Here is a 20,071-nt window from a genome sequence, read left to right on the forward strand (position 1 = left end):
CAATGTCCGCGAAAAGCGGCGATCATTAATAAAAATTATCCAGCACTCGAGTACGATAAGACAACATTTATTAAATACCTTTTGAGTGAGTTTTTTGTATGTGCACTAATGTGTGTGTGTGTTTTTTTTTTACAAAGATTGCTTTGCTTTTGGCTATACATCGAGTGAAGAGTTCGTCGCTTGTACTATTTATTCTAACATTTTCCCTCCCATGTCGGGAGATCTTATTGCGCGCACCATTATTGTTACCATGGCGCAAAAACACACATACCTACTCGGTACACACACAGTCGCTCGTTGAAGTACATTTAATATCACATTTTAATAATTAATACATATTTTTGCATTTAATTTAACATATTCCCTCTTTTCAATCATTCCGCGAGTGCAAATGCATGTCGCGCGCACCAGCTACGCGAACAATACCCATTATTCCATGGCACATGCTGCACATGCCGAAAGAAAACTCCCTCCCAGCAGGGTAGAAGAGAGACCACAATGATCGGGTAGTAGGGTGGCGGCATTCGCCTGCATCCTTCCTTGCGAGAGAGCGAGAGCACGAGCAGTTGCTGATTAAAACATATTTTAATCACCACCCGGCGCGACGCGGAGCTCGATCAGGCGCCTTTGTGTGCCAAAAATCGCAACAGATGTTCATCCCACTGCTCGCGTTATGCAAGCCGTCCCGGGGAAGCGATGTGAAGGTGCGGCTGGTGGTGATGATGGTGCTGCTGCTGCTGCTGCTGTTGGTGGCGTGTAGCTGCTGCACCCTTCCCGTTCGCGCCCGGCGGTGCCTTCTCGAGCAGATCGCCCGCCTTGTCCTGGTGGGCGGTCATGTGCCGGGTCAGGTGGTGCCGCTCCCGGAAGCTCTCGTTGCACACCGGACACTTGAGCTTGTCCTCCCGCTTGCGCCGGGCATGGTCGTGCACGTGCTCGCTCTTGTGGTGCGACCGCATATGGTACACCAGATCGCTCGTCATCCGGAAGCTGATGTTACACTTGGCACACACGTTCTGCGCCGACAGCGTGAAGGTGCTCATGGCGGAGGGCAGCAGCGTGGACAGGATGGCGGCGGCCGCCGGATTGCGGATGATGCCGTCCACCGCCTCCGGGATGGGCGGGGCAGCGGCCGGCCCGCCACCTGCAAACGGGGGCAGTGCGAACGGTGGAACGCCCGGGAAGTATCCTGCGCCGGGCATCGGCGTATCGGACGGATCCGCCGGACGGTACAGCATAGGAAGGGGTGAGCCAGTGGCCGCCACGGGACCGCAACCGTTCGCTTTCGCGGACGGGGAACCGGCGGCCGGGGCTGACGGGCTACTGCCCGGGCTGGGCGACAGGAACGGTCCGTACTCGTACGATCGGAAGCCACCGCCGACCGAGCCGGTCTGCGAGCTGGACGGGCTGATCGAGATGGGTGGACTGGTCGAGGGGCAGCTGTGCCGGTCCGGGCTGAGCGGGGGCAGCGGCGAACCCGTCGGCACCGCGCTGGACACCTTCTGGAAGGCGCTGCGCTGCACTGCGTCCGTGTCGCTGCGCCCGAACGCCCCGAACGGATGCTCGTAGAACCGTGCGCCGGTGTTGAACAGGTACGCTAGCCGCTCCTCACTGCCCGCCGGCGGCTGCAGTGGCTGATGGTGATGGGGATGATGGTGCTGCGGGTGCTGCTGAGGATGGTGGTGGATGAGAGCACCTGTATGGCGTTCCACGGCCAACCCATCGGCCACCAGCAGCGCTCGCTGGCGGCCCGCGCTCAGCATGTCCAGCGGAAAGTGGCGCTCGACTTCGGGCGAACGGATCGGGCTGAAGCCACCCTTCACGGACAGATCCTCCGACTGGGTCGAGTCGCTCTCCACATCGATGGTGGGGGAAGGTGGGGCAGGTGGGAGTGGCCGTTTGGCGGGCTTTGCATTGCGTGTCAGCTTCTCGTCCGGCAGCATCAGAAACGCCACGTCGAAGGAGCGCTTCGTAGTGGTTTTGCGGTCGTTGGTTAGTTTGCTGGCGACGGCCACGTGCTGGTGCAGGTGCTGATGGTCCTGGTGATGGTCCGGTAGGGGTGGTGCTATCTTCACGTTCATCCGTGACTGTTTGACGTCCATCGTCATCGTTTGGGCGGCAACAAACTAAAAGTCCAACAATATTCACAACACGGACACTTGTAATCACTACAATCTGCAAATGCCACCGTTCCGCGTTTTGTGTGGTTCCACAGTTCAACACGTGTCACAGACACACACGCACACACACACACTCTCCACACTTTGCAAGTATTTCGTTCAAACACAAACCTCACAAGACGGGTCACTAAAATCGCTTGCTTCTTCTACGAGCGCTACCGAAGAACTGAACCATCATCGATCCTGGCCGCGCGCTGTGTCCTGTCTGCTCGTCAACTCGTCGAGTTTTTGCAAGTGCCACACCAGCACACACACACATACACTCAACCCAGCGGAGCATGTGTTTGGCCACGATTGGTGCAAAGGGAGCAACAGAGAGGGAACGATCATAAAATCAGAAACATATCGTTCTTGAGCCACACGCTCACATAAAATGGTGAATCCTTGCGTCCGGTTTTTCATCGAAGCGCATGGTTTCTGTTGTCGGCGGTCTGCGACGCTGTGAGCGAGCGAGAGAGAGAGAGAGAGAGCGAGAGCGTAATGTACATAAACATAGGGCACGCCACTACCCCGCACCCCCTTTTGCGCAGCATAGGGTTGGAAAATATTGTCCCTCATCATTTGCTCGGCTTTCTCGGCGGTAGAAAAAGGGAGTTTTTCCCTACTCGTAGCCTTTTTTTTTCCTTCCCCGCTGGGTGGGTATGATGTTGTTCGTTCCTTTTGCCCTCCGGCTGCTTTGTTTCACTTGTTTCAAAATATGGTTCTCGCGCGAGCGGGAAAGCGATGAGCAGTGATTGTGAGCGAGAGAGAGAGAGAGAAGAGTACACATCAACCAACACAAGGGCACGGATTAATGGAAAACGCGGTTTAGGGCTAGGAATTCGTCCTCCAGCACGCAAGCGCATGTGTTCGCTTTTCCTACACACAGGCTGGAGGGAATTTTCTTCCCCAAGAAGGAGAAGGATTGGGGGGGGGGGGCGGCTTTGGGTAAAAAAGAGTCCCAAGCAGGACCCATGAAATAGCAATAGAAGAAGCTTTTGGTGCATTTTTTTTCTTCTTTGCTTTCTTCTAACGTCAGCATATTTTTGAGTCCTCCGAACGTACCGGAGCATTCCAGCGCACAACAAAGCCGAAGGTGGTATTGGTGAGCAGTGGGTCGCGATGTTGAGCAGCTTTTATGTACAATATATTCCCTCCGCACTGCTGCTGGCGTGGCAAGCTGCTGATAAGAGAACATGGACGACATTTTAGTGTTTCCCTTGGTCCCTTGGTTCACTACAACGCATCGAAAAGGCTCTTTCTCTCGCTCTTGCCATCGTTCTCTTCTCGCTTGCACCAAAGGTGCGCTTTCATTGCGTTCGTAAAATAAAAGGGTGGAGCATATCGGTGCAGCCCCCGAAAACAGGGGGGAGTGCGCGAGCATATTTGCGTTGTAAAACGTGTGGATGTTTTTCACAGCGAAAAGAGAGCCCCCCTCCCCCCTCCCTCCCGCTCCTCTTGCAAGAATGGTGGATTTAGTTGTTGGCGGAAAAGCTGCCGCTTTTAAGCACCGCAACGATGGCGCTTATTGGGCGGTCGTCAATCGTGCTCGCATGTGTGTGTGTGTGTGTGTGTGTGTGTGTGTGTGTGTGTGTGTGTGTGTGTGTGTGTATGTTCCAAAGGAGGAGGACGCGGTATGGGACGCTACTTTATGTTCTAGATCTGTTTCGCTGGTAGTGAAAATGTGGCAAATCGGTGGAAAACATGTTGTTTCGATACATCAACCAGAAGCAGCGTGCTGGGTTTTGGATGTTAGGTTTGGGGAAGCGGGTTGGGAAGGAAAAGGGGGAAGAATGTCGAGAATGTGTTGCGTTTCGTTTGCACAGCCGCGGTCAAGTGTGGTAAGATGATGCTGTACGGCGCTGTACGGTGGTGTGCGGTGGATGAAGGGCGCGTATTTATTTGTTTGCTCACCTATGTACCCCGTTTGGTGGGGCATGTCATCATCAACACACACACACCCAGGCACACACATATTCCGGAAGGATGCTGCTGGCATATGAAGTGATAAGAAAGATTGAGGGAACTGCTCCATTTTTTGTCGTCGTTGCTCCGCGTATGAGGACATAAAATTACGCCCGAGCACGTGTGGTGGGTAGATTCAGCACATCTTGCGCATAAGAAAATGGGGTACTCCATTTTGTTTTTTGTTTGCTCGCAGGTTCGGCGGGAAGACGGAGGCAAGTGTCACTAACGAGACATGCACAGCTTTTTCCAACCATAATCTAATAGCAATTAGAAATGGGGAGATTGCTGTTTTTTGCTTGCTTGCCGGCATCGCCTCTCGACCATGTGGAGACGAACTTTAGTGCTGAAAATGCTGGTTTTCTGGGTGGTGTAGATGATTGCTAGCCTTGTGTTCGTGAGTAACATGTGCCCGAGCTGGATGATAAAATCACGGAGAATATGCACTGATAAGGTTGTTACGTTATGATTGTTTCGTAAAAGAAGGTGAACATAATGTCTTTTCCAGTTATTTTTAATATTAGTTTTATGTCACAAATGTTTTCATTAAATAATTTCGATTCTGTTGAGCTTATGAACATTTTTGTGTCGAAATGACAATGTGAAATCCTTATCATATTGTTCAAATATTATTAAATATCAATCTTCTTCTATTCGGCGTAACGTCCTACGCGGACATGCCGGCCCATACAGGCTTTCGAGACTTAATTCATTACCACGTAGCCGGATAGTCAATCCTACGGGGGGACGGTCTATTCTGGGTTTGAGCCCATGACGGGCATGTCATTGAGTCGTTCGAGTTCACGACTCTACCACGGGACCGCCCCGGGATTAAATATCAATATTCATTCTAAATAAAACAGGAAAGCATTCTAAACACAATGCTGCATACATTTAGGCGTATATTAATGCAGTTTTTGTATTGTGTTAAAAATTTCCTAAAATGATTATTCAAAATAAAATATTTCAAATTATGAACGTTCTTGTTCAAATCGATTTTCCATGTACCACACAAGTGTTTGATAATTGCCTGCAGGAGGCGTACTCAATTAATGCACTATTTAACAAGGAACATCCGTAAAACCGAGTCCATATGGTTGCCGGAAATCTCTGGCACTTGATGTGGCAAGGTCGGCTATTCTCCGGTTCTCCTATCAAACTGGGAGATAGTAAATCAAACCCTCGTACGCACAAAACCCTCCCAAATCGGGGAAACAAACAAAAAACCTTGTCCAAAGAAGCTCCGGTTTTTTTTTTATTCCTGTTGAAGCCAAACAAAAAACTACCCCGCATATATGAGCACGGTCTTGGTAAAATGTGACAGATTTTGCCTACCCAACCATCAGCCCAGCGGGCAAGGCAGTGCAATATTCGGTTCTCGGATCTCGACGCTCGGACCCCCGGGACGATTATCGAAGGCTCAGGCGCGCAACCACTAGCGCATATGCTAGGATTTAACTCCGTGAGCGCATCGTGAGTTTCCCGTCTGCTTCACTTTGTTCGAAGCGCTGATGCTGGTTGTGCGGTGGGTTAATCACAATTAAACTACCGCAGGGAGGATGATAAAGCGAGCGAAGGGTCTGCCGATGCAGTCTGCCGAATGGGTAAAGTGGTTTGCCGAGCAGCGCATCGTTAATGACCGTCGCAGGGAAGTGCGAAGGGGTGCGATGCTTAGCAGCGTTTCGGCGAGATCCTTCCCATTGTGTGCGGGGTCGTGCGGGCCGACGGAGGGAAATGATAAAATAAATGCTTTTATAAGCGATTTCCCTCTAATTCATGGCTACAGATTACATATGTGTTAACAGAGTGTAACATGTGTGCCATTGACCACCGCAGCCGGTGCAATTATGGGACGAGTTTGGTGCGGTGCAGGCAAGCAAAAAAAAAACCGCAAGAGAAGGGATGATAATGCGTTTCCTAACGAAGGGGGTTAAAGGGATTGTCAGCGCATCGGCTAGACAAAGGCGTTGGGAACGAGACCTTTCGGCCTGTGACAGGTTTTTGCCGAAACTTTCACCTTTTTTTGTTGTTGGTTCGCGTCACGTGAGAGGTTGCACAAACATAATCTTTCCCCGTCATTTTCCAATGTGTCCCAATGTGTTGGTGGCTTGGAAATGGGATGCAGAAGTTTAGCGCGGCGACAGTACGCGAACGGATGTTGCGGGTCGAGCAAGTAGCATATGGTTCGATTCGCGAGTTTGAAAGATGCACGCGAAGGAAGTGGGAACAGATGTTACCCACGTACGACGCGGTCTCTCCGTGTGGTCGCTGTCTGGTGGCTGTCAAGAAGGTTGGGATTTAAATCACAATTCTATGATGTGTGGGATAAGGTTTGGGATCATCCGGCGTGGCGTGAATTATGGTTTACTATTTGAGATTTAGTTTTAAAAGTTGATGAAACGTGAAGCGCGCTTTCGTGCTGATGGTTTTGGTTAATATTGGTAATTGATCATTAACGGCTGAAATCAATAGAGCGATCAAGACTCTTACATCAAACAATATGCAAAACAAATGTTGGAGTCAGTTTTAACCCCAATTAGGGGTTGTTTTTACTTTTAAATTAAGATTGATAAACAATTTAAGTTTAGAGTTGACTTCATCATTAATATAATTTCATTTAAACAACCAAAAATGTTCTGTGATACGTCTAGCGGTAGAATGTCAACAGAAACTGATTAACTACCTACCTCACCCCAGGAACTTGGACCGAATCTTTGTCGATTCTGAAACTTTTTCAAAACCCCTACCGGTCCTGGAACGGATCCAGTGGATCTGAAACAGGCACCAACCCCTGGTGCTGATCCTGTTCCAGAATCGGTCTCGGAACTGGAACTGATCCCGCACCCATATCAGTTTAAAAAAATGCCATAAACCCTAGAAGACCTGATACTAACGCACAACCCATACTGATCCTGGATTCATACTAGTCTGAATTAATTAAGTCGGACCTGGATTAGAACTAATTATAAACTTATTCGAATGCAAGAACTTTACCTGGAAGTGTCCTGTAACAGACAAGAAACGAATCACAAATCTGTTACGGCACTCGAATCAATACTCTGCTTATTATGATCCAGCTACAGGTTACTTGACCACAATATGTAACCAATCTTGCATCTTTAGTATTTTAGAAACATCGAAAAATATTCTGACCTGAGAACATACTCTAAAGAAAGTATAAACTTATTGAAATTGCTAAGCAAAACAGCATCAGACACTACATGTTTCAAAATCTACATCTCAAACCTTAAATGTTCTAAAACCCTCTCCGAATCTCTTCCAACTGTATCAAATACAATTTTAAATTTATTTACTCAAGTAATTTCTACAGTAACACCGTTCCTCCTGCAGTAGACCCTCACACGGCTGTAATGTTTCCAAAATCACTTCAATTCGACCAGCCCAGCTCTTGTACACGCATGTCAGCACGTTTAACCTTCCGCAAACAGCATCCTCGGCACCCCTTTAAAAAACACACACACTTTTCCCCGTCTGTCGCTCCGGAAAGCCCAACAGAGGTGGCACGATATGGCACTCTTCAATCCTGGCACCCTTGCACCCTGTTCGGTAAAACAATCCCCTTCGATTTAGCAAACATCGGTAACTGCCACCTGATGAAGTGTTTTATTTACCGCTACCACAAGGGGTAAACATTTATGGACACTTTAACTTTCGACCCCTGCCTTTGTTGTCCCGCGATATCCCGGCAGTGTGGTGGAAGGCGAATGTGCGTTTTAAACCGTACCGGCGGTACGGAATGCTACTACCTACCTTTGGGTATAATGCAATAAAAGAGTCATATTTCTTGTCTCGATGAGCAGCCCGACGCGGTGTGTTGAGAGTCAGTTCCGGTAGGGCCGGAAATGCAGTGCAATGCAGTGAAGCCGAGCGTTAACTAGACTTTGATGTGAGGCCAATCTAAACAAAATAAGTTACATGATGTCAAGATGCACGTTAGTACGTGATTAACTCCTATCGAATCGTTACCGGCAGCAAGTGGAAAGGTGATTGAGAGGACATTAAGTGTTTTTGGTTGACAGCAGCGTTTGGCACAAATGTTGGGCTATTTGCGTTGATTGTGAGTTATCGAGCGTGATGTTTTTTACTTCTTCACAACAACATAGCGAAACCGTCGGAAGTAATTGGTATTATTCTGCATCAGTTTTAGAGTTGATGAAACTGAAAAGGATTTGCAACATTAAATATTGACCAAAAAAACCTAAATGTAGCACCCATTGTTGAATTGCCAGGTGATGTGGGACTGTTTATATTTTGGAAAAGTTACAAACTACTCCTTATTCGTGCTACAAGTAGAAAGTAGAAGAGGTATTAATAGAAACAGTTGAAATGTGCTTCAAATCCTGAACAGTTGAAATGTGCTTCATAAATTAGCTCGTTTAGCCTTGTGCCTTGATTTCCATAATTGACGCCATGAAAATAATAGGCTGTTGCAGATTTTTGTGGCCTATTTCCCATGGTTACTTACCACCAATAAGTACAACAAAAAAATGCATAATGAACGCTAATGGTAATAATAAACATGTAAATAAACAGGAAAAATGGTTCAATTGTTCAATCGTACACTGCAAAGTCACCTTCGACCGCCGATAGTCCAATCGATAACGAACGCTAATTTCTTCCGCAAACGACCACACAGAGAAATGGCCACGTTCTTCCCACACCCACGCAGGAAGCCACATTATGTGAGCGGTCGGGGGAGAGTTAAATGTTCCATTTTACGATGGCAGCTACCGTCATGGGTGCGAAAACTTCCCATGGCTGCCCTAGACGATTCCACAGACACCCACACACACACACACAGTGTCAACTGGTAAAACGTCAAACCGAAGCTTGCGGGCGCCATTTACACGCGAGTGAAATTTTGCGTAAACATTAGCATTCAAATTTACACCCACGCGGCTGCCGGTTGCACTTCCGGACGCTTGAATTTGACTTTGTGTGATTTTTACAGTCCGATTTCAAGAACGGCGACCCCACATTACGGCTGTCCCAGGATGCGGAAACTGTAATCCAATTCCGAAACAAATTCGCCCCATCCCTCGCGCGTAGCAATGTCAGCGACCACCGCACCGGAAGCTGGGTGTAAGGCTAATTCAATTACCGAGCTGGAACTTCCTGGGAGCTGGGGACGGAACTCGCGAGCTTGCAGGCGAAAGTTGCTCCTTCCCTTCTTCCCGTTCGCTCGCAGTAATCGAGGAAAGGACACTCTTGCGGTGTTTTTTCTCACCCCCCTGCTTGGGCAAATGTGTTGTACAGCTGGGTTGGAATTTTGCACGGTTCAAAGCAAATCCGGTTTGAGTTTAGGTCCGGCGGTCCGTAATGCGTGTCTGTTTCGCTTTCCAACCGGAAGGGACGCTTGATCCCTTTTCCACTGCTAGCGGTGCTTGAACGCCGCAACAACGAAGCGTTACGGCCGGCGGCGATTGTTGGATGAAATTTATTCCGTCACGGATTTTATGTTTTTAAATGATCTTGTTATAATTTCATTGTCCTCTGTGGTATGCGGTGGATGTGCAGGGTGTCGTGTTTTAGAGTGGGGGAGTTGCTTGCTGCTGTTGAGATTGTGCGGAGCATTCGGAACGGGCGTTTGGTTAGTGGTAGTTTGGGATTTGGCGGGATTTTCGCGCGATTGCAGCAAAGCTACTGGGAAAAGTGGCTCGCTGTGCTGATGGATGAAGCGACGATCCTAACAGATGGATGAGACACGCTGATCGTTGCCAGCAGGGCGATGTCATGTGATACTTGCCATCTTTGGTTGCATTAATAACACTTGACATTTTAACCCTTAGTTAGATAGTTCTTTAAAAAAATTTCAGACGTTTTTCGTAGGTGTTACTTACTATTATCAGTATTAGCATCAAATATTCAAGTTAAATGACACATAAGCGAAGAATATCGTTAACCAACTAACAAAAAAAGCTGCTTTGGTGTGTTTTAAGCAAACCGAGTAAAGAAGTTTGCATAATTTAGGGCGCAATGCACAACCAATGATTAAAAAAACATATGAATACGCCTAAAAGTATACTCAATATTTCTATTTTTGATGTTAAAAGTGAGTGGCAGAGAGATACAGTTTTCCACAATTCATTCATTTATCTAGTTTTTTTTCACAAACCACAACATACAATCCATGAAATCCATCTTCCCTCCAAGGGTTAGTTGCTGCAAAAAGGTACACAGAAACAGCACGGTGTCAAAATATGTGAGCTGTTGTCGGCGCCTGGTCACGCGTAATAATCTAAATTATGTTTTTTGAACCCCGCACCCCGTCCCCGCGGACAGTCAGTTGAAAGATGTCATCTGTGTTGTTACCCCGACGAGGCAGCAGCAAACACGGGAGGGTTCCGGACGAGTGTCAATCGCTGGACCCCGCTATAGTAGGTACGGGATTTTGGTCTTGTCTGCCATTTTAGGGATCATGTACTGATTCCGCCGTCCCGTCCGGAATGGGGTGAAGTGAACAATTCGTCACCAATTGAATTAGATGTGGTACGCTCTTGTCACGCTGATAACGAGGTTGGCAGATGAGCCTGCCGTTCCCCAGGTTCAAGTAGGAAGCCGTTTCCCAGGATTAGGCACTCATGCGATGCAAATTCCGGCCCGATGCTCGTTTGACACATTGATAGTGCGTTGTGAAAAGACATCTCAAGACGAATCGATTTGCGTACACGAATATGTTGCCTCTCCTGGGGAACACGTGATTGAATTTCACGGTCCCCGAGTGACTGTAGAGATAGTCGCGAGACACAATGCGGGGTTATTTTTTTCGGTGCGTGTGCTAAACGAAGTTATGTTTTATGAGTGTTGTTAGCCATTGTTGTAATCAGATTACGACAAAATGCATGACTTTTGCTAATAAGGTCTAATGAATGGAGTGATATCTTGGCACGATTCTGAAATTGAAGGATACGGCCCGATTAGGAGGTGTACATACATCAATAATACTGTGAGAATATGGATGCTACAAAACCTTAAAATTGTCTCTTGTCGTGTTTTGATACATCAGCTTCCTGTCTTGCACGAAATACTTGTCCTTGCTGCGATGAATAACCTTAATCTGTAGTCTTTAAATCTCTGAATGTCTGTTTCATCTCCAAGGATTTAAAACTACCCGAAAGATGCAAGATCTAAGCTGTCCATTTGATCCACTGTTTGTGTTTCAATTATTCCCACCGCCAATTTCTGCTCCTATTCCTTTCCAACAATACATCCCCTTTGTCGTACAACTAGGTCAACCTATGAGAGTACTCTATGCTATGCACCAGTCCTGTCCCGAACAAGCTCAACATCGTTCAAAGTAAGATTATTGACAGCGTCCATGAGGCGTCTCTTTGCAGCATGATGTAGCACCAAACAAGTATTCTCCATTCCACAAACCATCAACATCACTCCAATCCAGCGAAACCCTCCCCAACACACACACACACACAGCTACCGATGGGGGAAAAGGTCGAAACTCAATAAACTGACAATTTGTTTATGCTAAAACACGATAATACACTAAATAGCCGGTGTTTTGGGATTTGATTGCTGTTTACACGGGCCGTTGCAGCGGCTGGAATGAATATTTAATAAACTCTCACTCCCTCGGTGCTGTTTGTTCGGGGCGGCGTAAACATTATGCCGCCGGTTTTGCGGTTCACGGTGAGCAATGTTGAGCCGGTGAGCCGCCGCGCAACAGCACAGCCACCACAGTCCAAAGTGTCCGCAAACCCCACGGAAGGATCTTTGCGCCGGTTAGGCGGGATATTTTCCACGTGCTCTTCAGGTATGTGAACACACCAGGCAGCAGCTTACAACCTCGGAGGGGACAGTTTTTGATGAATAATTTTCCCACCGCACTTGCCTGCTGTCGGGCGCGTCTAGTGTATTGAACTGAGCTTGTTGTCATCACCTGCTACCGTGCAGGAATGGGGAACGTAAGGGCATGGAAGCGAAAATGCTGTTATGTTGATGTTATGGTAGAGCAAAATTTGCATACATTTCGATGCTACATGCTACATGGGGAAGAACAATAACCACTTCTATAGATATCTTTGTTTTGGTTGTAGTTTTTTTTATTTAATTAATTTTATCTGACAAATCAACCTATGTTATTGTCTCAATTTAGCTTACAAAACAATTATGTTAGATTAATAAACGCCTTTGAATATTATTATCAACCAACATGTAGAATCTCTCTAAAATGAAAGAGAAAAAATCCAGGATAAAAAAAACCGTTTGTTCTGCAGTCCTTTGCCTGAAAAAATAACGAGAAATAAAAAAAAAATGTTCCCCACTTGCTAGTCAAATTGCTTCACCAGCATTACGGCCTACGGCTAGGTAGCGACACTGTTCTCATTACGTATTCATAGACACAAATTGGAAAACATTAGAACCCTTCGGCAGGTGTCTGTTAGTGTTGGCGTAATAATATTTTCCCTAATCGTTTCCGAACTTACGTTGTTTGCGTTGTAATCAAATCTGTATCCTTCTGTGAAACGTACACTTGGATCTTGCTACGAACATGCCGGCAGATCTGGTGAGAATACGCTTGGAACAATCACACGCTAGATACATCATACGTATGTGTTAGCAAATTAAAATTTTATTCAAACATTTTGTGCAACACAATGTAATATTTACATTTACAATGAATATTTGTACTTGCACTTGTTGGAAAACTTTTGTAAAAGTTGAGGCAGAAATGAAGTTTCTTGTTTAGTTTTTTTAATAAAACTTACTTAGATATCATCTGAAAAAATCAAATCAATCGATATCGAATAAATCATACAACAGACTGTTAATTGTTTGCTAGGGACAACCGCATTAAATTTTTCAGGTCAAAATAATTACTGCATTTATGAGGATAAAAAATTAGTAACAGCAATGAAAACGTGTAATTTAAACAACGCTGCCACCTAGCGGCGAGTAGGGCAAGCTTTGGGTAAGCGCTTTTCTCCTTAAAGCTTCCTCAAAGCTAAGGACATTTCGAGCAGCGATGAAAGGTTTCAGGCTACGTTGAATTTTTCAATATTTTGAAAGGATTGTTGTTGATAGTTTCAAAATCAACTGTAATTAACAAAAGCATCCTGATTTTATTCCTTATAGATCAAACACAACTTCGTACCTAAAAATGATGTCAAGATACGCTTTAGAAGTAATCTAAGTTATTTATTTAACTCACATCCTATTTTAAGTGTTTGGGATACATGTAGTACAATTACCAATAAGTCACCCCCAAGTTCTAGGTCGCAAACTTCTTGAGCGCAAGACATGCTCAACCAGCTTGCTTAGTAAAGAAAAGCTCATTTAGTAAAACTAACTACACTTTTGAACATACATAATCAAAAATATTTAAAATAACAGTCCATTAGGTAGAGACCAAATTAACAACCGAGAGGTTAAAATGCTTCTTAAAAAGGCAATACTTTTCCAGTAAATATGTATCGATGTATGTCTTAAACTAGGTTTCTTTTCTTTCACAATGGAAACGATCACTCTAATCTTGGAAACTATGGACCAATATCCTGAGCTCCTGAGCTGCATAGGTAAACTATTTGAGAAAGCTATTGCACACAATATACGTTCTCATAGCGACATTAACAACATCATCCCACAGTCATAGTTTAGTATCCGACCTGAAAAATCAACAACTCATCAGATACATAGACTCTAAACATATATGATAGAAAATCGGAATAGAAAAAAAGTTCTACGGGTCTAGTAGAGAACTAAATTTGCAAAGTTTTTTTCTTCTCGTAACAAGTATGATTTTCCTTCCAATAACAAAATTGCTATCCATTTACTTACAAAAAGATTGTGCAATTCACTCTACACAGAAAAAAGCAGACAAAGTTACTGCCATTTTCCACTGTGAAGCGCCACAGTTTCCTCCCCATCGTTACATCGACCGTGTAATATAATTCGACGGTAGCAATAAAAATGATCAACTGGAAAGGACTCGACGACCGCGATCACACCCCCCAATGATGCCAGCAAACTTATTGTGTACGCTTGTGCTACGTGTGTGTGCGTGCAACCATTCCGTCTGCCAGTTTATGGGTAGGTTGTTGAACTCGGCTTACATAATACTGTTGCTGGCGGTGGATGGCTCCTATCCGCGCTGGGAATGGGCGGGTCGGGGTCGAGGTCTGGGACGGGGGCAGTAGTTTTCTTGCCAAAAAATGCTACCATCATCATTGCCGGCTCGGGGGAACGATTTCTTCGCAAGGGATATTCGCACTTCCTTGGCTTCCTCCGCCACCCCTCACGCCTCTTCTTCCCCGTAAGCGTTTCTTCGTTGGGCACCAAAGTTTTCTATCATCCTCGCAATCAACTCTCGTTGACTTTTCCTCTTGATGACGGGCATACAGACCGAGTTTATCTATCCGAGAGAGTGTTGGTGAATGTGTATGTGTGTGCGTGTGTGTTTGTTCATATTTGTATCTTGGATCAACGTCTCTGGAGCTGGAACGATAAACACAAGGACACAAGGAATAACTACAAAAAAAAGCGGCGCAGAATGGTTTCAAAGCAATAAATAGTTTTGGCTCGGCGGAAGCGTGCCATAAACCAGCGTACCGATGGCACCAGCGCTTCCTGATCATAGTAAAACCGAAAGCAGCAACTGAGAAACGGTTGCCGGTGGTGGGGTAGAGGAAGCATGAAATGGATGCTGATGGAGGTCGTGGGGTCGAATAATCGACTCGCCAGCAGTCAGTTACGTTACGGAGCTGGAGTCTGGAAAGAGTTCATGCGCTTTGTGTACCATCCCCCTGCTCCCCAACCCTTGGCTCCTTTTCGCGCTTTCTCTTACCCAACTTTGCAAGAAAGTAGAGAACAAAAGCGACCTTCGGTACGCATTTTCCTACTGGTGATAATGTAAGTGAAACGACATGAGCCAGCGAGCTCGGCTCGGTTATCTTCGCTGGAGTGAATTGACAAATTATTCCAAGCTCGAACTTGTGCTATTGGTGAGAAAGTGCACAGCCCCATGGTGGACATGCAACAATCGGACGAACCAGATCGGGAACGAAAGAAGTTTTGCGCAATAAAAAGCATTGCGTTTGCAGTGCGGTTTGCAAATGCATAAAGACAATCGCAGCTAGTTTTGCTATTTCACTTGGCGTCAAGAAGCTCTATCACTTGCGCGTCGTGATTACTTTGTGAAAATTTCAATGTTACAATGTTGCCTGCTCAACTGAACTACACATTTATGTTGATAGGCAAGCTTAAGAGTTTCATGAGATATATTTTAGCATTTTTTATATTGAATTGACATAAGGTACGATTAAAAAGTTAAGCTTATGTATTTTTAAGCTTTTTGTCTCACCAGTGTTGGTTGTTGAATATTCTGCAGCTTTTGTTATACCCTGAAACTGTTTTACTGTATCGAAATAATCCAAATCTTTTAATCCAAAACTTGACAAATCTATTAGAATTTCATTTTCGCTTACAAAAGGACTTGTACGACAGACGCAAATGATTATCACATTTAATCATCGCCCCATACACGCTCCAGCAGTAATTTGAGCTCGCTGGTGTAACCCAGTAGCAGCACCCGCAACCCGCTCCTTGCAATGCCCAACCGCGTCCCTGTTGCAGCAGTCCTTGAATGCCGTCTGCCCGGGCAAACACACACACACCCACAACTCGCACGAAAACATAAAATCAAACTTCATCAACATTCATCCAATCGAGGCAGTGGCAAACGAAAAAAAAGAAGAAGGAAACCACTCCGGAATTACACAAAAACTTGTAACCCTACGACGACCAGAGCGCGGGATGGGTGTTTGGGAGAAAAGGGACCCAAACCGAACAACAAACTCCACCGAAACTGTCTGCGAAACTATCCGGAAGGAAATGGAAAACCAAGAGGGAAGAGGGAAAAATCTACCCCCTTCCACCTCCATGACTGGCGCGTCATTTTTCGTCGAATCGCGAGCGAAAAAAGCTGCGTGCGAAAGTGAAGGAACGGAATCAGAGCACACACACACACACAGACACAACTTACGCGGGCAGATAAAAACTATCGCTCGCACGTACAGCGACTAAACCGTCGAGACAGGTTCGCATCCCCCCGCTTGGGTGGGATCTCCCACGCTTCCGACAAACTACGGAAAGCGCTCTCGCCGCGCGGCGAGAGATGCGAGCGCCGAGGACGAAAGGGGTTCGCACGCCAAGGAGGAAGCGGGGGGAAAGCGAGCCAAGTCCGACATCAACACTGGCCGGAGGATTTTTGGCGCCAAAATGCGTGTATTGTACAAAATATCGTACGATGCTTGCGACGGCGTCGCTGGCGGGGATGGAACATTATATTGGGGTGTGTTTGGATCAGCGAGAGCCGCCAAAGAATGGGGCGGGAAAAACATGTGAAAAAGCAGAAGGCATACACCCCGACGGGGTGTGTGCGCCGTGGCATGGCGGGAATACTTTGTTTTGTGTTGCTCTCCCCGTTGCAACCGTTGCCTGACAGTTTCCGCTTACGCGGCTATATTTTCATTAGATTTTCTTCGACACCGCTAGATTTCTGCTAAGGGTTGATGTTTAGCATTTAGCCCTGCTCGCGCCCCGTCTCGCTCGGTCGGCTTGACAACTGGCTGCTGTGGGTGTGTGTGTGTTTGTGTGAGATGTGTGGCGCGAAGGAAGTCTGCCAAAGGCACGAGATGCTTCGGCGATGGATGGAGCGATTGTTGTCTAGCACCAACGCGCGGTCGTTGGGCGGAAGTGTGCCGTTCGTCGCTGTTATCCTGCCTTTTCCCAACCGCCCGGCAAGGCAAAGGGCGAGCCCCATTTTCTCGGAACTCGGAGTTTTAGGATCCCTAAATTCCATGCCATGGCTATGACTATGACGGTCGTTCGGCAACCATGGACAACGGAGAATGGTTTTATTGAGATTGAGTGTCAATCGCGGCTTTCGGCATCGATTTGATGAATTGGTTGTGGGTCGGGGCCGACATCGTGGACAAAGGCGGCTGCGGCAATAATCACATCGAGCGACGCCATATTAATCATACACCCTCCTTCCCGCTGATCAGTCTAATGTCTCCATTGCCCGGGCAATGAATTGTTTAACAATGGCATCGAAATTATGCTTCGCTACCACATACACACACACAATCAGAAAAAGTGGACTGAAAAGCTTTTACAGGACCTAAACTATCACTAAATCAGCCATTTAACGCAAAAAGGCATAGCGCCGTCTGTGCCGCGCAAGCGATTTTGATTGTTTTATCGCTTTCCTGGTCACGGCACCAAACGGAGGAATTACATACGAATCGTAGCTAGACGCTTGTGTGGAATTTTTTGCACACGAAAGTAAACTACTTTCATGGTTCTTTGCTGATGAAGATTCCCCTCCTCTAAGCTTCCCTATTGTGCAGCTTCTATCAAACATTCCAACAACAGAAACCACACCAGCGAAAAGGAGCCTCTAATAAAAATTATGCATCCACATCCACGCTGGAAATTACCATAATCTTTTGTCTCACAAAAATGCACATTTCCATTCCAATCAATTCCAGTGTCCTGGTACGATTGTTCATTTCACTTCGCCCCCGGTTCGCTGGCCATTTCTTCCCCTTTTACCATTGCTTGCCCTGTCCCACCAGGAAACGGACCCAGCACAGACTGCACAGCATTCCATCGTTCAGGTGAACAGTTATGTTACGATCGCAGTTGCGGGAGTTGTCGCCATCGAGAAGAGTGTATACGAGAGGGGTAAAAAAGAGCACACACATGGACACAAACGAATAAAAAAAATAATAAATAAATAAAGGAAAAAAAATACATCCCAAAACCAAACTTCACGACTTTGCGGAAATTCCACGAACCAAACTAACCGAAAGTAATAAAGCAAAACTGATGAAAATAAAAACACAAATGCAATGCGGCAATACGCCCGGGCCGGTTGCAGTCGCGTTGCTTCTGTGCGCCCACACCCACCTCGAAGAGAAGCAGCAGCAACAATCGCGACGTTGAGGAGGAGGAGGAGGGGGAAAGCGAACGCATTCAGGCCAAATTTTTGGACACCATGACCATACGTACGGAATGAATAAATTATCACATCAAAAACCCGCGATGCCGCCCGAAAGCATCGGAGCCTTGTCGCCGCCAACACGCCAGACCAATGGGGATGAGGGGGGGGGGGGGGAGGGAAAAGTGGGAGCGCACGAATGGGTCTGCAGCGCACTAACGCAGTTGCGTTAGTTGCGAAGGCGAGCTGCAGCAGCAGCAGCAGCAGCAGTTGTAGCCTTTTGGGAAGTTTGGTGCCGTCTTGTGCGCACTCACACGCGCACACCCCCTTTTTGCCGCTTCCCGTGCGCCGAAGTTTCCGTATTCCATATTTGACCTTCGTCTGCATGCCACGGAGCTTCTGTTCTCACACTTCTGTCGCCTGTGTCGATGGGGAAAGGGGAAACCGGGGGCGAGTGCCCGGGCAAGGGGGTGTCCCACCTTTCGGGCGTGCGAACGGGAAACCTGTTTTCTCAATCGCTCGATCCAGATGACCGCATTAGGTCGCGGGTGGCCACAGCTCGGCGAGGACGGGTTGCTTGGGGGAATGGTCGGGAAGGGCGGGAGTGGCCGGGAAGACATTCCCATGGTCAAGATCCAAGGCTATTGTCGATAATTCTCATGCTTCCCGAGAGATATAGGTGTACCGGCCTTCCCCCCCCTCCTCTTCCTCCTCCTCCAGGTCCCATAGTGATGGTGCGTCTCGGGCCGCGAAACGGAGCTTTCGAAAACGGTCCAGGATATCCAGGCAGGCAAGACGGCTTGGTGTGGAAAATACGTGCGGTACGAACGGAAAAGGTACAGAGCGCTATTGGTTCACTGTTGCTGCCGCAACTGTTGAAGATAAATAGAAATTTCTTGTTATTTATTTTATCAATGTATAATTAACAATGGAGTAATTTTCTTCGTGTTGTTTTATGATTGATTTTTTCATGATCATGAGACCAGACTGTAAGCGAATTGTATTTTTAGCAGTTGAAAATCATCATGACAACACAATCCAGGATACATTTTAAATAATTTTACGCATTTTGATATTAGCTCGTTTAACGTATTTATGAAGTCTCTAACGATTTCATCATGTTATATTTTGTATACAGTTTGACAGTTGGCGGCTGAAAGATGTCAACAATCGATACAAAACCACGTAGAACTAGCCTCAGGTTTTCAGGCAGAAAAAAATGTAAACAAACGTCAATTCGTCGCAGGCTTAATTAAGTTTTTTCAACTCATCTCAAGTATGATTGATTTTTGCTTCTCTGAAGGAAACATACTTTGTCGAGGATGTTTAAGAACAGTTAGAATTAATGTTCTAAAATGCATGTAAAGTATTGTAACTCATTTCAAATGAGTATTCTCAATGTATCTTTGTGTGCACTCTATTGTCGAAATCATCCAACATTGTGGAATGCAAATTGGGTATAGAAAACTTTCTAATTTCAATCAATGAGTTTATATTAGATAAGAGATATGTTAGCCCTTCGTCAATGAAATATTTAAGCCATCATTTTCCATACAAAACTAGTCGTTGCGTGCTGATATATTGGGTCTTATTGATTGTGTTGCAACAATTCGTTTGTTTATGGTTGATTTTTGCTCGAAAACTAGTTTTAATACATCGTGAAACATCGTAGGAAGCAGTTTTGAATTATTCTTCAACTTCCTAGTTAGCACAAATAATCCTCATTTATTTACATGTTACAGAAAATATGTTAAAACTGAAAATTTCAGACTAATCCGACATTTAGCCGGGTCATGGAGTGTTTAATTAGCTTCTGCTAAGACAAATGGAAAACATTATAAGGCAAAAACTAATTGCAATCGTAAACTCTCTCGTTATTCCTAATAAAGACCACTTAGGACGTGGCTAAGGGCTAAAGTTAGTGGAGCGAAATTTTATGATTATTACTAATACTGCTCATTGAGTTTGATCT

General features: G+C 46.0%; 2 protein-coding genes across 5 annotated transcripts in view; one reads left to right on the top strand and one right to left on the bottom strand.

The window, feature by feature from the left end:
• LOC120896827 (protein vein-like) overlaps positions 1-20,071 on the top strand; it is a 108,723-nt gene that overhangs the window by 26,422 nt on the left and 62,230 nt on the right. The window lies entirely within an intron of this gene.
• On the bottom strand, positions 87-2,322 carry LOC120896828 (PR domain zinc finger protein 8). The gene has a single exon (XM_040301293.1). It carries the CDS (start codon positions 2,103-2,105, stop codon positions 672-674), a length of 1,434 nt encoding a protein of 477 aa, XP_040157227.1. The 5' UTR covers positions 2,106-2,322; the 3' UTR covers positions 87-671.

This window comes from Anopheles arabiensis, chromosome 2, assembly GCF_016920715.1.
Source record: "Anopheles arabiensis isolate DONGOLA chromosome 2, AaraD3, whole genome shotgun sequence".
NCBI lineage: Eukaryota > Metazoa > Arthropoda > Insecta > Diptera > Culicidae > Anopheles > Anopheles arabiensis.

What these genes read in the sequence shown, in the direction of transcription:
- LOC120896828 (XM_040301293.1), bottom strand. Translation starts at nt 2,105, where the DNA reads ATGACGATGGACGTCAAACAGTCACGGATGAACGTGAAGATAGCACCA.